Raw genomic sequence first — 18588 nt, 5'->3', positions numbered from 1 at the left:
TGAATTAAATCTGCGAATGGGAAGAGAGTGACTCCAAATTTAGCCATTTCGAGGTAAAGGCAAAAAAAAAAACACTAAAGGTGTAGAACTACAAGTTGTAGTGAAGAGCAGTACGATTTGCAAGAGCTCGTACGTTATAGCAGAATGCTATAATGTCGACTGTACATTTGTGGCATTAACAAACGAAAATTCTTTCTTCAAATATCTCAAAATGCGTTTTGTGGACCAGTAATGTGTTTCCACTCACCGATTCAATTAACTTTTCTCTATTCCTGCCCTTTTCCGTAAGTAAATACCGTATTATTCAAGAATGGCCTACTTGCTTTCGGCTTTTGTCTATGAAAGCGGCGAGCTTTTCGAGCCGCTAATGTGACAGATATAAACCGTTGGGTAGCAGACGGGTTTTGTCGGAAATTGTCTGAAAGGGACAATTAATGTGTCAATCGATTCAGAGGGTCTAAGGAGTGTTTTAAAGTTGGTCTCATCACTTGCTGATGAGTGGTTGCCAAGATATTCAAGATCAAAGTATAAGGGGAGGGAGTCATAGACAAATTGCGAAAATTGGTTCTAATGCGTAGCGAAGCCAGTACACCGTTGTAGAACAGTGTGAAACAGTCGGTCACAGTTTAAAATGTAAAGTCTAAATATCATTTTTTCTGTTTTTTTTTTCTAAAACTGTAAGGGGTTTCGTGATATGAATGTCTTGTTATAATGATTACCATCCCCATTCTTTCCCTTTAAACTAAAATTACCATCAAATCCTCCCTAAGTGCTATCTTATGTCACAAATTCTATGTACTGTCTAATTTCAACTTCTTACTTTAAGCAGTTTGGAGCGTGCAAAACTTATTCCATATATTTTCTATCTGAACGTATTTTACTGTAATTGCTTCTCTTGTTATAAAAAAGTACTTCTGAGACCTTTTATCCATAAAGGCTAAATTCTTCTTTATATAAATTTTCGATCTTATTCAGTTTTAATTGTTGAATATATATTTTTTTTATTTTGATAATAACTTCTCTTTTCAGTAGGGCGGTAGAGGTTATGTTTTGAATCCAAAATCCCTTTTATTTATTTTTTTCAATGAAATCTTCGATTGTGTTTTAGCCAGTTGCACTGTAGAAGCACGAGAAAGAATTTTCAAAATCGGCGCAGGCAAACATGGAGAAAATCGCATTTTCATGTACCGGTTCAAAATGAGGAAGAAAAAAGAGCCCGCGAGATTTTAACTGATTCTTGTAGTACCCGACGAGAGAAATCGATTAGTGAAGGAATTTTCAAAATTGGCGCAGGCAACATGGAGAAAATCGCGTTTTCATGTACTGGTTCAAAATGGGGAAGGAAAAGGGCCCGCGAGATTTTCCTTCCCCATTTTGAACCGGTACATGAAAATGCGATTTCCTTTCCCATTTTGATCCAGTACATGAAAATGCGACTTTCTCGATGTTTGCCTGCGCCAATTTTGAAAATTCCTTCACTAATCGATTTCTCTCGCCGAGTACTGAAAGAATCAGTTTAAAACTCAAATGCCCTTTTTTCTTCCCCATTTTGAACCGGTACATTAAAATGCGATTTTCTCCATGTTTGCTTTCGCCAATTTTGAAAGTCCATCTAGTGGACACCTAGTGCGGAAGGCAATTTTCTCGGGAAAATTGGTTTTGATTTCTAACCAGAACCCATTAGCACATATTGGTGCACGTATCGGTACGAAGTCTGATTCACAGAGCAGAAGAAAAAGGAAGAAATCCCAGAAAGCAATTGAAACGAAGTCCCCCATTACCTCATTACAAACCGTAACATCTAACCAAGTAAATGGGTAAGAAATATAAAGAGCATAAAATGTGAATTTTAACGATAATATTCTAATTTGACCAAATAGGTTACTTTAATATAACACTCTGTAAAATAATAAAATTTGATGTTTTCTCAATATTGCTGTTAATTTTACTTTATTACACATAAAAAGGCATGTTCGAACTTACTGTGATGTAACAAATAACCAAACCTGAAAATCCAATGTGGAGGTCTTCCTATGTATTTTACAGTATCCAGAGACGAGTATTGGAAAAATTCTAGAATTGTGTCGCGAATCACATTTAAAACTTCTCGAGTAGGTCCGTTCATCTTGCCATTGTCTTTGTCCACAGTGACGCTTTTGTAGTAAGAAAACATGTAAAAAAAATAGAGCCGAAAAAAGTAAAAATATTTCCTTAGTATAATTTGTATTATTAAAATTAGTCTAGTAATAATATATTTAAAGTTATTTGCAGTTTTTGATACAATAGCTGATACACTGTCATTAAACATTTTGTTTTGTAACTACATAAATTTTCATTATATATTATTAGTTGTTCATCTGATCATCACCCATAAAAATTATGATTAATTCATAGTAAGTGAAATTACATTTTTTAAAGTTTAACGTCCCACCTTTATGACCTTTAATTCTAAAGGAGACGATGATTAACGACATTGACCACTTCACGTAAAATTGTTTTTTGCGCCCTTCCACCAAAAATTGAAATGGGATCACGTGAACTCAAGACTTACATGCTACCCGTTAGACCAGTAAAGAGGACAAGATATATTAACTATTTTCACTTTTTTAAATACATACATTCACTTTTATATATGGAGATATATTTTCACTTAAACAAATAAAAAATAACTTAATCCCTAATTTCATATAATTTTTTATTCCACTAGCAGCCAATGGTGGCCTAAGCCCTTGCTAATAATATGATTTTCTTTTCGCTCCTTAAGTTAGGTTCTGAAAAAGTTCCTTGGACATTCCTCGATCCTCAGCTTTACCCTGTAGCTGCTAGTATTTTCATCTATTTTTGAAATCATCGATTAATTATAAAATCTGAATTAGTAAATATTTCTTTTTAATATAAGCGAATTTCCAATGCAATGTATAACTGCCAAAGTCATTCCAATTTATAAAGGTGGCGATAAGTTAAATCCGAATAATTATAGGCCAATATCAGTATTAAGCTGCATTTCCATGTTAATTGAGAAGTGTGTAAATAATAGAATGGTAACTTATCTAGAGTCTATAAATGATTTTTATAAATATCAATATGGTTTTAGGAAAAATCAAGTACCTTAAATACTTTAACTGATATTGTAGTAGAAATTCAAGAATGTTTGGATAACAATAAACTTGCAGCAGGATTGTTTATTGATTTAAAGGAAGCATTTGACACACTCAAACATAACATATTGCTTCAAAAGCTAGAAAATTTCGGATTCAGAGGTATCTCTTTCATGGTTTAAAAGTTATTTGTCAAATAAGTCACAATATGTCTTAGTAATTGGAAGAGAAAGTAATGAGGCTCAAATAGAGTATGGTGTTCCACAAAGTTCCATATTGGGACCGTTACTGTTTTTAATTTATGGGAAGGATGTTCATCTGCTTAATCTAAGTGTTAGAATAACTTTATTTGCTGATGATAGTGCTATATTCTATAAAGCTGATACCGTAGATGAACTAGTAACATACATGAAAGAAGACTTATCTACATTATATCATTGGTTATGCATAAACTCGTTGTCATTAAATTTAGAAAAGTGTCATTATATAATTTTTCACAAGCCGTTGTCAAGGATAATTCTTTCTAGCAAAATTGGAGTTAAGAATTTGGAGGTGAAAAGAGTCGAATACACTACATATTTAGGGATAATAATAGATCAACATCTAACTTGGGAACTACATATTAAAAATTTAGAAAAGAAAATAACTCCCATTGTAGGTATTATGTACCACTTTAGAAAAACCCTAACAACAAACTTAAAAAGAATGGTATACAATGCATATATACAAAGTCATTTGATATATTTGTGTATTATTTGGGGACATGCTAATAAATCAAAAATACAACCACTCATAATATTGCAGAAGAAAGCCATTAGAGCAATGTATGGTTGACGTATGGACTATCCAAGTACGAGTTTATTTATGGAATCAAATAAACTGCCATTCGATTTATTAATAAAAATTCAATCCTGTATGTATGTCCATAATGTACTTTCAAATAATATACATAGTAATCTACTTTTAATAAAGAGGAAAGAGGTACATAATTATAATACTAGAAAAAAGAATGATATTGATATTGATAATGTTAATACAACAAAGTATGATCTAAAATAGCGTTAAGCATAACATTACTCAAACTTATAATAGTCTGCCAAAAGATATAAAGGACACAAAGCAATACCTTTATTTAAAAAAGAAATCCAAAAACACTTTTGGAATAAATTTGCTAAATAATATAGTAGCCATAAAAATGATAAATGAAGACAGTGGATACTGACAAATTACTCCATAAAAAATAGCAAAAAGAAATACTTAATCCCTTAAAGTAAGCTATTGCTTGTTGGGACAACATTTTCCATCTTCTACTATCCACATGTTATACCTGTCAGTCATAGGGAACTTGGAGGACCAGTTCCCTTTATAATTTAGAAATATTAAGTGTGGGAAATCTGGAAGACCGATTTCCCTATTAATGACGTATATTAAGTGTGTGAAATTAGGATATTAGCAAAATAAATTGTAGGGAATTTGGATTTCCAATTTCCGTATAGTATGGTATTTATGTTACTCTTTGCTTTTTTCTTTTCTTTCTTTTCCTCTTATTTTATTAAAGGACTTGTGTTAGTAAAATATGTTTTGATTGTAATGGTATAAAATATAGAGAACAAATGTAGATATCTTGTATAAATCTTCCAGCACTGGTCTAAATTCTGTAGCATCTCTTTTGTATAATAAAATAGTATTGAAAGTAAAACAGTTGACGATCTCAACATGTAACATAGAATTAGAATCTACTCAATTGGTGCCGGTTTACAAATCACAATATTACAAGGAACTGCTCAACGCAAGCGGTGTCTCTTGTACAATCAACAATAGAACACTACTGCAAATAACTCCTTCCATATTGACTTCGAATTATTATTTTTTTCAATAATTGTTCCACGTTTGAATCTTTTAGAGATCATACTACTTCAACATAAACTCTCTGTGAGACTTTCTGTCGAAGTGATGATGTCTATTCTGATCTTTTCGAATAGTTCTAGCCATATGTAAGGTACATTTTTTTCTTCTGGTTACATACAATGTCCACATAATGAGCAGCAGTAATTTATCCGTTCGGAGTAATAACAATATAAACACAATACCATGCGTTTCTCGCCAACACCAGTTCACAATTTCCTCTAGGTCAACGACAGTACTAGCTAGTGTAAAGTATATATCTGTATGGGTTCGACAACACATAAACTCGATGCATTATTGAAAACAATGACCTAGACAACTAATCGGGACATATTAATTAGGGTTATTGTTTCATGATCTTGACTCCATTTGTTCACGCTGCAGCGTTGACTGCAGTTATCAGAGTATTTCAAACCATAACTCAACCTCGGATGTGAAAGATATATAACTATTGTAGAACTTCTATTGTACCTGTAGAATTTGTCATTCTAGACGTCTAATGGGATTTGACTCTGCTGTTACGGATATTGGTAACGATCCTATTCAATGTTCTGCGACACGTCTCACGTATGATTGATTCCTGTCTATTATTCATCTTTTTTCGTGATATTTTTGCAAAAGAACTCTATGCTCTAATCTCTTTGGACAGTATTACTATTCTTGTACCTAATATGCTGTCGGTCTTAGAGATTTACCTAAACCAACTTTGCACTCACATTTTGTTCTCATCTAAAATCGCACTCCCCAGTAAGATCTATACTGTCTGGCATCCTAGACACTCTTACCGTAGAAAGCATTTATACACGATAGCATCACTATATGAGGTTAAATGTTTTACATTCAATGCTTATATACTCTGTACCCGACAGACGTTCAGAGTTAAAGGAATTCAAACCAATATATAAAAAGAAACACACGCAAATCTTTATGAAACTTTCTTTCAATAAATAACAGACAAGGCAATTGCCATATGTGCTAATGTGTTCTTGGTTTTTGCACAGTGACCTATATTTGTGGCATTCCGATGGATTTCCGGATTGGATAACTTAGGTTCGAGGTCATATGGATTAGGCAGGATGCACTGAGGAGACCAATCAAGATACAAGTTCGAACGTGGCAGTCGCAGTTCGTCAGGTTAAGAATCTTCGGGTTCACAAAGGCAGAAGCAAGTCATACAGTGTTGGGGAGGAAAATCACCTAGTATCGACAGCAGCCGTACTCCGCCTTTGGCGAGAATTGTGCCGAGGCCAGTATCGACTCTACACTATAATAGTAGCTTGAACGTTCTAAAACTAAACCTATCTTTACAAAAAGTATATTACAATACAATTGTCTTTTCCACTGTTTCAATTGAATTTTACTGAAAGTTATATGCAACAAAATTACAGGAACCAACTGAAGAAAATGCAATAATAATATAACTAATAACTATTACAAGTAGAAATAGTACTGTGCTGCAAAGATATTAAAGTAATACTTATAACACACACATTTTTTTACTAGGAATTACATAGTCTCAATTGCATTTCAAATGAGAATAATGTACTTGAAATGATGTTGCACTAACACCATCTAACCATCTATTAATTACAATACCCCGCTGACACGTTTAAATGTGTAATAAATGATATAATTCAAGAAGAAACGATAGCCTTTTTTTACCTTAAATGTATATCTCCATCGAATGGAACAATGCGTCTGTGATTGTAACCAGATCTACATTTACCATTGTCTCTCATATTGTTCCAATGCTCAAGTCTCGCCTTTTGATATAATATCATATTAGGTCTTTCTGTATACTGCTTCATATGTTGGAGTTGTTGTTGGCGAATATTTCTCCGAATATTGTGACTGAATTTGAGATTAGCTTCACGTTTTCGACCATACGACGTGTTAACAATCGAGAAAATCCCAGCCAATAGGAAGTACATCAACTCTATGATGGAAAGTATACTACATCCAAAGAAGAAGTTGCAAATACTTCCAAAGGAGACTACGAGATAAAAGTTTTAAAAATACATTAGGAGAATGCCGAGGGTTTCTGCTATATTATCGGCATAATATAAGAAATTACATGAGAAATTTGGTTTGTTTCTTACTTTCGTAACTCTTATCTTACGCGAACAGTATATTTAATCGAAGCACATAATGCGTCATAAAACAAAACAATCATTGTTACCAGAAATGTATGTATTTAGTTCTAACAAGCTAAATGGCAATTTTAGGTAAATACACTTTTTATTGCATTATGGATCTATGTACAAGCGGTAATTAAAAAAGTGCTAATTTGTACCCTTGTAGTAGATAGCAAGGCTCAAAAATAGTGTTTGCAATATGATCATATCGTGAATAAAAGTTGTTTTTATGTTAATATCCGAAATGTTTATATTTGACATTTAGCTCCGTTTGAACTACTGTCAATATATTCACATATTACTTCTTTGCTCATCAATTATTTCGCTGTATTTTAAGGTGTTCTTTGCCTTGCTAAATAACAATATACCTAGTTATATCTAGTTATAACTAGTTATACCATACTGTCACAAAGTTTGGAGTGACGCTGTAGGCATCAGGAGTAGCACAGTGCTGCCATCTGTATATAAAGCGAAACATGCATGTAGTGTGTGTTTGACTGCTCATGACATACGTTGATATTGTACTGAGTTCTGATGGAGTGGGTCAATTACGAAAATCGTGTAGCAGTACACAAGGTCGGGAAGACAGCAGGTGATAAACCCCTACAAATCAGCAAGAGATTCGTGTATCGCGCCATACAGCGATACATCGAGACTGGAACGGCAGCTGACCGCGCAAGGAGTGGCAGACTACAAACGGTACGAACCCCGCAGGTCCAGAAAGCAGTCGCAGCGAGAATTCGAAGAAATCCTGTTGGAAAACAAAGAGTGATGGCTGTTGAGATGAACATAAACAGAAATTCCATGTCTCGTGTGCTCAGAAGTGACCTACATCTACGGGCGTATAAGTGGCGGACTAGTCACTTTCTGACCCAAACATTAGTGTCACAGAGGGTCCTTAATGGAAAGTTGCGGCGTTACGCCAACAATCTGCAAAGAAATATTCTGTTAACTGACGAGAAGGTGTCCACAATTGAGCAGGTCTATAACGCCCAAAATGACTGTGTGTATGCCACGTTATCTACTGCAGCTGCTGAGGAAGCTCCAAGGGTTCAGAGGGCACATCATCCTGCCTCAGTGATAGTTTGGTGAGGAGTCAGCTACTCAAGCACAACCCAGTTGCATTTTTGCGAACAAGGTGTTAAAACATCTGGCAAGGTGTACCAGGACACAGTGCTAACACCTATAGTTGAAACCATTGTCTGCTATAGTCGAGACGTTCTCTGGGTCCCCAACCGGCTTCCTTTATACTCAAACAGAAAATTTACCCTAACCGCCATTATAAATAACACTTCAAATGAGCCATAAACGGCACGTGTTCGGTGTCGAAGTAATACGTTGTTGCCATCGCTAAACTTTTATTATCGATGGATACATTATATCATAATAAATAATAATAATAATAATAATAATAATAATAATAATAATAATAATAATAATAATAATAACAATAAGCACAAGAATCATTAAAGGAATTCAGTATAATTGTATGGACAGGGGCGGTCAAGGACGGATTTCTGGGAGTGGCAAAGAAAGATTGTATTTTTTTCTCATCGGGCTTTTGCGGCACTACCTTGCGGAGGGGGCGGGAGCGAGGACTGGGGCGAACCACTTAACATGTTTGGTTCGTACAAGCGTTATCGTTATGGAAGTTACGGAATATTAACAATATGCTATATTTAAGAGTAATACAAGCACATATCATGAAACTAATGATTGATTTCTTTTTTCTTTTCATTATAACATATCCAAATTGAATTCAAATGAAATAAAATATTTCAGTTTAACGTCCCACAATTATGTCTCTCAAGCTAGGAGACGGAAGGAGGAGGATGCAATGAAAACAAAAGTATCGAAAAAACTAGATAAATCTGTCTTTGTGCGAAGACTACTGAAAAAACAGTAAGCAAAAGGGTAAAAATTGCAACATCGCTTTCTTTTTCAGCAGATCAACTGGCAGACCACCCTGAAATGGAAGGACATGATTAATTATCCCTGCTATGTAACGAAGAAACACGCGGTATCCTTCAATGGTGTTCCGCTTCCTTTGTAGTTGCCTGGGGACGGTTTGAGAGAATTTACTATACCATGTTTCTTGGAGAAAGTCGGATCTTCCAGCACGATTCCACTACAGACCACAACGCGAAAACAACCCAGGACTAGCTGGCACGGAACGACCCCGACTTCATTCCTACCTTGCTTGGCCTTCTAGCAACCCGGATCTTAACCCGTTGAACTATAAACTTTGGGCAGCCTTCGGCAAAGGTCTGCCATAAACGGCATCCATCCTTCGACAGTCTAAAACAATCCTTGAACCGAGCAGTGAACAATTTTCCCATGGATGTAGTACGTAATGCCATTGACCAGTGGCCGGACAGACTTCGTGCCTGCATCAAGGCCAAGGGGGGAGGCATTTCGAAAAATGATTCGTATATCAGGTGTACAAGATATGAGTGTAAAACATGACCAAAATACATTGCCTTGGTGTTAATACTCTCTGCATTATTCACATTCAAACTTGTGACAGTATTTATGATATAATTAGGTAAAAAACAATTACATAATGACAAAACAATCAATGACATAGGAAAATGCTGGGATGAACAGGTAATTATCTTAAAAAAATTGAATTATAAGTCTATGTGCCAATAAAAATATGTACCTAGAAATCTAATAGAAAAAACAAAACTAAAAATAATAATTGAATTGTTAATATAATTTAATAATGTAATTAGAAGTGTTGGGGATGGAGGAGCTTAGAATTGTTTATACAAACCAGCTGGTAGTGAGTGTTCGGCAATAGGTTGTTCCTTTTACAGTAAGCAAAGAAATATTTTTCATTTGATATATATCTTTAAACAAAACGATAGTGAGCACAGGAAAGTGGGTGAACCGTTTTAAGTTTTGCACTAGTACTACTAGAACTGGATTATTGTGTTACTCTTACCAAAATGCATAATCTAAGAGGGAAGAAGAGTTCAAGTACAGTATGCGGCAATACAAACAGTACTGAAATTCGCCTTCGGATGGTGTGCAGATGCAACATGGTATGAGCTGTGAGCGCCACACGTATGTTCAACCGTGTGTGGAGTAGCGTAGTGTGCAGTTGGCGCAAACATAATGTTACTTGCAACAGAGGAGTAGGTGTTTATTAACGAGCACTATTTCCGTTCATTCAGTGTGGAGCAGCATCTCACTGCAGGCGATGAGCGCCCACGTCTACCGTATTGCTCTAGAGCTGTGGCATATGAACATGAAGTATTCATTAGTAACAAATGGTTCAGTGATGAAAGCCATGTGCACCTTGATAGCTACATCGATCGCCAGTTGATTATGCATCCATTCTTGCATCTTTTGCGAGGTTTCCGCCGCACAAAAAACTGACGTTACAATAACAATGGATGCAGAAAGAAGGGGCTACCGTCCACATTGCAACTGAGTCATCTGTCCTTCTGCTCACAAAAATTTGGACATCACTTGGTTTCCCGCAAATTGGATTTTCTATATCCATCCCACTCTCCTGGCCTCAGGGCTCCAGACACCTACATATGGGGTATGCTGAAAGAAGCAATTTTCCGAACAGATAACCCCTACAAGTATACCGTAGTTCAGAGAGAAGATTCACTCATTGTTTTGTCGTTCCAGGAACCTGTTTTCACTAACATGTCCATCGACGTGTCTATCGGACACTAATATGTCCATCGGACCACTATGAAGAATGTGTGCGATGTAATGGTCAACATTTTGAACACATGATATGCAGGCACGAGTCTTCTTAAATTTACAATATGGGTTGAGTAACGTTTAGTTGACATCCATTTGAGAACATTTTTTATGTTTCATTATGTTGCACAAGAAATAAATAAATAAATAAATAAATGCCAACGATGAGATTTCAGTACCGTTTGTTTTGCCGCATACTGTATATGAGTATAATACAGTATCTTACGAGTCTTTCAAGTCAGAAAAATAACATTTTCTGTATAAAGTTGTCAATAAAAGTAAGAAGACATGTATTTCATATTCCTAACGGAATTAAAGGATAAAAGGGACAATTTCTATAAATTTTCACCACACTGAAATAAATGTTATACATCTCATCATTACTGGCAAACTTCTAAATAGTTTCAAATTTTTCACAGTCATCTATCGTGTTTTTAATAATGTCAATTTTATTATAATGTGTATTCAAACGGAGAGGAAAGGGTTTAAGATCTATGCCAAAATAGAATAATCCATTTACGAGCCTCTCATATTAGGAAGAAGAAAGTTGATACATTACGATACTTATTGAAACAGTGGACATGTACTTCAATATTTTCCGATATTTCGCATCTAAAGAGAAAGAGGGCAATTTCCATAATATTTTCGATACTACCTGTTCATTATCACAGGATAACGGCTGAATTGTTGGAAATGAATTTAGGAACCTAATTAGCACTTGCTTCGAACCTGGTTTCGTCATATTTTTTAAAATTCAAATGCTTATCTCAATGGGGAAGAACTCTAATATTTCCATAAGGCTACTCTTCCCATTCGAAGATGGACCTCCATAGGTAGTTTATAAATAAATAAAGTTAACATTACATCGCTCAATTTGTGGGCAAAAATTAGCTTCCTGTTAATTAGCATGTAGCAGATATATCAACGAAACTCGTTCATCTGATCCTATTAATATAAATTTATTTACTACAATATTTAAAAAGACTGATTATAACTCTATATTCGTTGTGTTAGTAGTTTGAGAGTCATCTACCCCTGAAGAATTTGTTCAAGACCTAGTAACTTTTCAGATGTAATAAAAACAACTATGGAGATACATCATTTGCAGCTCAGAACACACGTCTGCAAATTTGTTTTCCTATGTAGAATCGCGCTTTGTAGTATGCAAATAATGAAAAAAAATAAATAAATACAAGATATATCTTACCTACTATTTCTAGCATTCCGAATATAACGTCAAGTTTATATCTTAATTTTGGGAATGATGAAAGTAAATATACAAAAACACCAACTTTGCTTTTCCTATAAGTAAAAAAATATAGAAAAATGTATAAGTCTACAATACATTATTAGAGAATACAAGAAGATCAAAATAATTGCAATTTTCTAAAGGCTTCAATATTTGTTTGTTTGATAGTATTCAGTCATAATTCATAGCTTCTCTTCACAGCAATTTGTTCAAAGTATGCTAATATATGTATGAAAAATATACATACTACCATTGATTATACGAGAGCTGCTAGATAAGTCTCTGCAGTCAATATGAAAAAGACATATAGAATTCTGGAAGTGGTTTCATTGCTTTTCAAAATATTCACGTCCAAAATTGATATATCTTTACATACGAAAAAGTCAAGTTCTGAGTGAGATTTGGTGTTTTGCTGAAGAATGATCCTCTGATTTTGGTTTGTTTTACGCAGTTTATTGGTGTCTTCTGTAAAATAAATTGCTGTATGCTAGTCATACTACTTATCACTTGCACTCCTTCGATCTTCTAAGACTATGGCTGCCACATGTCCGATGTAACAAACAAACAAGTAATTATTTGATTGGCAGTGCTCTTCGAACGAACAACTTTTGTTGATGTCAGCTTACTTAGAAACACTCAAAAACTTTCGATTTTGTATTAACCCATACAAGCTTCGTCTTTTGTTATGAAGTAGTATAACAAACTTGACTTTACCTCGGTTGAGGTTTTTGAGAAGTTCTTTACTCCAATTAACATGAACCTGTTCTAATCTTCGGTCAACTTGTTCAGAATCGTGTGCATTGCTTTCATGTCAATGTTCAAGAATGCCTGAATCTCACGGTATGCTGCATTCCGAATCTCTCTCAATTATTTATCGCATACTATCAACAGTATTAGTTACAACAGACAACCTTTACGACAATAACCACTGTGAAATGTGTAACGAAGCTGGAATTCGGAAAACCAATTGCACGCAGTCCTATTAGAGATGATTCATCCTTAAAAGCCAAATGACGTCGCTTGATGCATTGTTGTGGTAAACTCATAAAACTCATTACCCTAAAGTGTTCAAGAAATATTTCCATTTTCACTAAAAACGACCTCTTCAAATAGTTCTGCAAAATAAACGAAAAGACATAAATAAACAACAAAAGATAATTTAAAAATAACGTATATTCTTCATCATTTTATAACAGAGAAACACGTGCGTCGCTGTCAGTAGTAGTTTGCAGAAACTTTTCCAGCAACCCGTGTGGATGCAATATTGCCTTATTTTACTACAGATGCAACTATCAATCAGTTAGCATTATGTAGTTGAATTGAGAGAATATAGAGATCAAAATAGTGCTGATCTAAAGTAAAAGTGCGTAATTACGGCGTCGGTTTCTGATTAAATTCTCTACAAAAGAAATCACAAAAGAATCCTAAAGAAATGCACCAGTTGTCGTTCTATTTGACAATGCACCTTCATACTAAAGGTGGAGTTTTGGATAAGAAATTTAAGCAGAAGAAGGGATGAATTAAAGGATAACTAGTCGTGGCACCTTCAAAGGAAATCTCCCAAAATGGAGACCATAATTTAGCAAGATTAGCATTCCAATGTCAATAAACTCATGAACTCATTATTTCGCCTAGCGCTGTTCACAAAATCATCCTAACAGTTTTAATTATATCAAAAATTAATGACAGATGGGTGAGATTTTCCTGTCTTCACGGAAGACTGTCAAACAGAAATGCCGTGCAAGGTATTCGACTGGTACGATGCTGCTCTACGTCAACCGCCCTGCTCCACCTCAACCGCTCGCACATTGAAAGCAATTAACATGGAATGCGGCTCCATAGAGTTTAATCACCCAACTTTTTCTCTAGATCTAGCTTCATATGATTATTTTCTGTTTTGACTCCTGAAAAGTCTTCTGCGGGGACGACGATTTTCAGACGATAAAACACTCAAGGAAGTCGTAACATGTGTTTTGGCAATCACTATGTCTCCTATTCCTAGGGCATTCGATTACTTGAGGGGAACTGATCCAAGTGCGTTGAAGTCAAATGGAACAATACTGACACATAATGAAGTAAGTTTCATAATCTTATTTTATTTTCATGAACGTTTCTGTTTTTTTTAGCATTACTTTCCGCACAGTTACAACTAACTCTGCCGGTGAATCACGTATCCATCTTAACTGGGAGGTGCTTGTTTTGTTGTATTTCGGAGATGGACGCAGTTGTAAATTGTCTTCATAAAATTCTAATTAAATTTTTACGTGAGCAGTGTTTATTGTTCTTGTACCGTCTCATTAGCACAGTACCCACGTAACAGCTACACATGTTGAATGCAACTTGTATAAAGAAACGAAAATAACGAGCAAAAATAATATATTTAGAATCGTATTTTATAAGTTTTATAAAAGATATATTTTGACCTCTACGAGATACAATGTGCCCAAAATAAGATTTATTTTGATCTAGATCGTGTCAATCTGTATTCAGTTCACTTAAGTTGATTATTTTCTTAGTTCATTCTTCTTGCATATAGTCATTTCACTTCAAACTAATAGTATTAGATTATGCACCAGGAAGTTAGTAAAGTGTGTTCCGTTATCTCATACCATCAACGTACCTTATTACAATGACGGACGAGAACAATGTGACTGGAATCAAGGAAGATAGTCCAATATAATGTTTCCAGGTGATTTTTGTGACAAGTACTTCTAGATATAAATGTTGTGGACAAAATTAGAAACAGGATTTTATACACAGCATACGCGTGATTGTGATAGTATGGGGATTGTAGCGTTGTGATAATGGCGAGGGAAATAAAAAGAAAATAATACTCTTGCCCATTTCGTGAACGGTACCATTACCCACCATGGTAACAATAGGGATAGGGACCAGTACCATTACCTATCATCCACACGCTAATTCATGAACGTTATTCTGTCAAGATCTTGGAAAAAGGTATTCCTAATTTTACAGTTACGAAACTTTTTATTGTCTGAGTGCAGTCAATCTTGATTTGTTTACATGGATTACAAGCGTAGAAATGATTAAGTTACAAAGACACTGAAAAGTCAGTAAATCAATTATGTGGTTTGAACAGGAGATTCCTCAATTCTTAATCCCATTAAATCTACCAGCAGCACTCTAGAACAAAGAGCTGTACAAATGAACCCACTAACCCTAATCTTCTAGAACGAGGAAATTTCTGAAAGAAGAATGTGATAACACAACTAATGTTATCCTGAACCATTTCATCGACAAAATATCAAACGAGCTTGCAGAAGATTTTTTAAAAAATATCTTTGTGAGATAATACACCACAATAAAACAGAAAATGTATAAACGAATCACTACATACAAAATTCAGATTACACTACATACATAATGGAGTATAAAACAACGATTTACCTTTCGCTATATACCTTGTCCAGAGTCACATCTATATAATCACATGTGATCATACAGTCGCACTTATTTATAGAATTTGCAGCTAATTTTGTTTCTGAGGGATAGAAAGAATGAAAGCACGTTAGTTTATTTATTTTTACACTTAAAATACAGTATTTTGTATTGAGGAACTTGATGTGTTAAAACTTTAACATGAACTACAATTATGTCCACAGCATTCAGCTTTTTAAAATTATCATTTGTCAATGCGAAAGCACTAATAAAGGACAGCAAAGAAACAAACCAAAAGTATTAAAAAATAGCAAACAAACAAACCAAAATTTAGTGGAATTTAAAGCACACTACTGATTAATTGAATGTGGTTTATACTCATGTTTCAATGAATAGTATTTTTTTTCATTGTGTGCTATGTGGTTCTTCCGATGTTCAAGTTTTCTTATTTATGATTGGAAATATGAGGTGGATCACAGTATACACCTTCTGAATTGTCAGCATTTTGATGTTTCGGGAGTGTTCTTATATAATATTTCAGCTAGAACAAATCACTAAATCATTTTCAAAAAAGTAAACATTTAAAGTTATAGATTTTTCTACCACTTCATAGATTTTGTGCAAAAGGGACACTTTAAATTTCTTATAAATATTTTCTTCAGTTTTCGAAGAACTCTAGTCCATTCACTAACGTAGAATAGTGGCTCTTTTTGTTTCTCTCTATTTGTCTAACTCAGCATACGATTTTTTTATTAACCCTTGGATGCATAAGCAGGGCCTCCGACGCCCTATGTACTTTTGTTTCCTTAGCCTTTGAAATATTTTATTGTGTTAAAGGCGGTGGCTTTGCGTAATCTTCGGATTGAAGATGTACATTGTGTATTGTCTTTCTGTACCCATTAGCTGTCAACTTTTTTGGTAATTTGCATTTTTTCATTTATACCCTATCAATGCATATGCAGGGCCTGCGAGGCCCTTGACCAAATTGCGTTCGCATTGCATCATTTTCAAACTTTTTGACGTAAAATATATCTTTCTATAATATTTTCAGATCTTGCATTGAATAACTGGGTGCTTTTATGAATTTTAAGATTTTCAATAGATGGCACTACGCACTTGTCAATAGATGGCACTACGCACTTGTCAATAGATGGCACTACGCACGTTGATAGTGATTTTCTTGTAGATTTTTTTTCAAGCATTTTACATTGTAAATTCGCAAAGAAATAAAATGTGTTTAGTAAATTGTATCCAACTTATATCAATTTTGGAGAATGTAATAGATATTGATGTAATTATGAGTTTTGTTGTTTTATTTGGCACTTATAAATTACCGAAGGTTTGCTATTTCAGGAATGTATTTGTGCTGCCGTTGTAAGTTGAAGATTTGTGTGTTTCGTATTACATTTAGTGCTACAATGGCCTCTACTCAGAAAAGGAAAGCATCAGACGAAGACTTCAGCAGTTTTGTGCGTATGTGTCTTGACGAAGAGACAGTGATATCCGATAGTAGTGCGACCGACTCTGAAGTTGAGGATTGTTCTAGTACTGCTCGGCCTATTAGTGCTCGTGAGGAAAGTAATCAGGACTATTCTTCATCAGGTTCAGAGTATTGTAGTGACAGTGAGTGCATACAACAAACACAGAAAGATGATACCTTCATTAGCGTAAATGGAACAGTTTGGAAGAAGAACGGTCCGTCTACTTCACGTACCCGAGCTCATAATATTGTAAAGTGTAAACCGGTGTTTCAAGGGAAGTGAAAACATTATGTCCCAAAGACGTATGAGATTGTTTCATAACCCATTCAATAATAGAAGAAATTATACATTGCACTAATTAGGAAGGAAGAAGATTAGCAACGGAAAAGGGGAAGCAGTGGAAGAACGTTTCCGTTGAGGAAATGAATGCGTTTTTCGGTATTCTGTTACAAGCAGGAGTTGAAAAGAGTTGGGATGTGCCTATTCGTGAGCTATTCCTGGACGAGAGGTCTAATCCTCTTTACAAAGCAACAATGTCTGTCAACCGGTTTGAAGATATCCGTAAAGCACTAAGATTTGACGACAAGCGTACACGAAGTGATCGTCTGCAAACGGACAAGCTTGCACCAATTAGTTATGCGTGGAATCTTTTTCTTGATAATTGCAGAAATGTAATTATTCGCAGTGAGTTTGTAACGATTGATGAACAATTAGTGCAATTTCGCGAAAAGTGTAGTTTCATCCAATATATGCCGAAAAAACCTTCCAAATATGGCATAAAGATCTTTTGATTGTGCGATGCCAAATCATCATACACTGTTGATGGGTGTGTATATACAGGCAGGAAACCAAATGAGCCAGTTCAAAGAAATTTGGGAGCAAATATTGTCAAAGAACTCATTCAAACCGTGAAAAACTCTTCAAGAAACGTAACAATGGATAATTATTTTACCAGTGTTAGTCTTGCAGAGGATATCTTTCAGCAAGGAATCACAATAGTGGGAACAATAAGACAAAACAAACCTGATATCCCGAAGGAGATGAAAGCATCCCTCTCAAGAGAAGTAAGATCTTCAATTTTCGCCTTCAAAAATGACGTCACTCTTGTAAGTTACGTAACCAAAAGGAACAGATCAGTAATTATGCTTAGTACAATGCATCATGACAAATCCATTGTTGAAGACCATCCGAAGAACAAACCGGAAATAATAAGTTTCTATAGCTCAACAAAGGGACGTGTCGACGGAATGGACCAGAAAGTTCGTTGCTATACTTCCAAAAGAGAAAGTCGAAGGTGGCCTTTTGTATTATGGACGAATATGATGGATGTTGCAGCTTTGAACAGTTATGTTGTCTTCTCCACTCAACATCCAGGCTATTTTCCTAACAGAACAGACAAACGTCGTCTTTTTCTTAGAGAACGCGCAGAAGTATTAGCGAAACCTCAGATGATCATGACACTTCCAATACCTAATCTCCCAAAGTCAGTTCAAGATGCCTTGAAAAGATGTGGAGTTTCAAAGCCAACCGAAGAAGAAGTCAGAGCTCAAGAAACAAAAAGGAGGAGATGCGGATTCTGCCCTCACGATCTTCACAGA

General features: G+C 35.0%; 1 protein-coding gene across 1 annotated transcript; it reads left to right on the top strand.

Moving 5' to 3' along the window:
- Positions 1-17412: 17412 nt before the first annotated feature.
- Positions 17413-17781, top strand: LOC145665897 (uncharacterized). Its single transcript, XM_081733004.1, has one exon. It carries the CDS (start codon positions 17413-17415, stop codon positions 17779-17781), a length of 369 nt encoding a protein of 122 aa, XP_081589130.1.
- The last annotated feature ends 807 nt before the right edge of the window (positions 17782-18588 follow it).

Source organism: Thermobia domestica, chromosome 12, assembly GCF_964235325.1.
Source record: "Thermobia domestica chromosome 12, izTheDome1.hap1.1, whole genome shotgun sequence".
In the NCBI taxonomy this organism is placed as follows: Eukaryota; Metazoa; Arthropoda; class Insecta; order Zygentoma; family Lepismatidae; genus Thermobia; species Thermobia domestica.
The sequence above is the reverse complement of the archived record's forward strand: the minus strand, read 5'-3'. Positions and strand labels throughout refer to the sequence as shown.

Excerpts from the sequence above, each read along its gene's own strand:
- LOC145665897 (XM_081733004.1), top strand. The coding sequence starts at position 17,413 with ATGAATGCGTTTTTCGGTATTCTGTTACAAGCAGGAGTTGAAAAGAGT.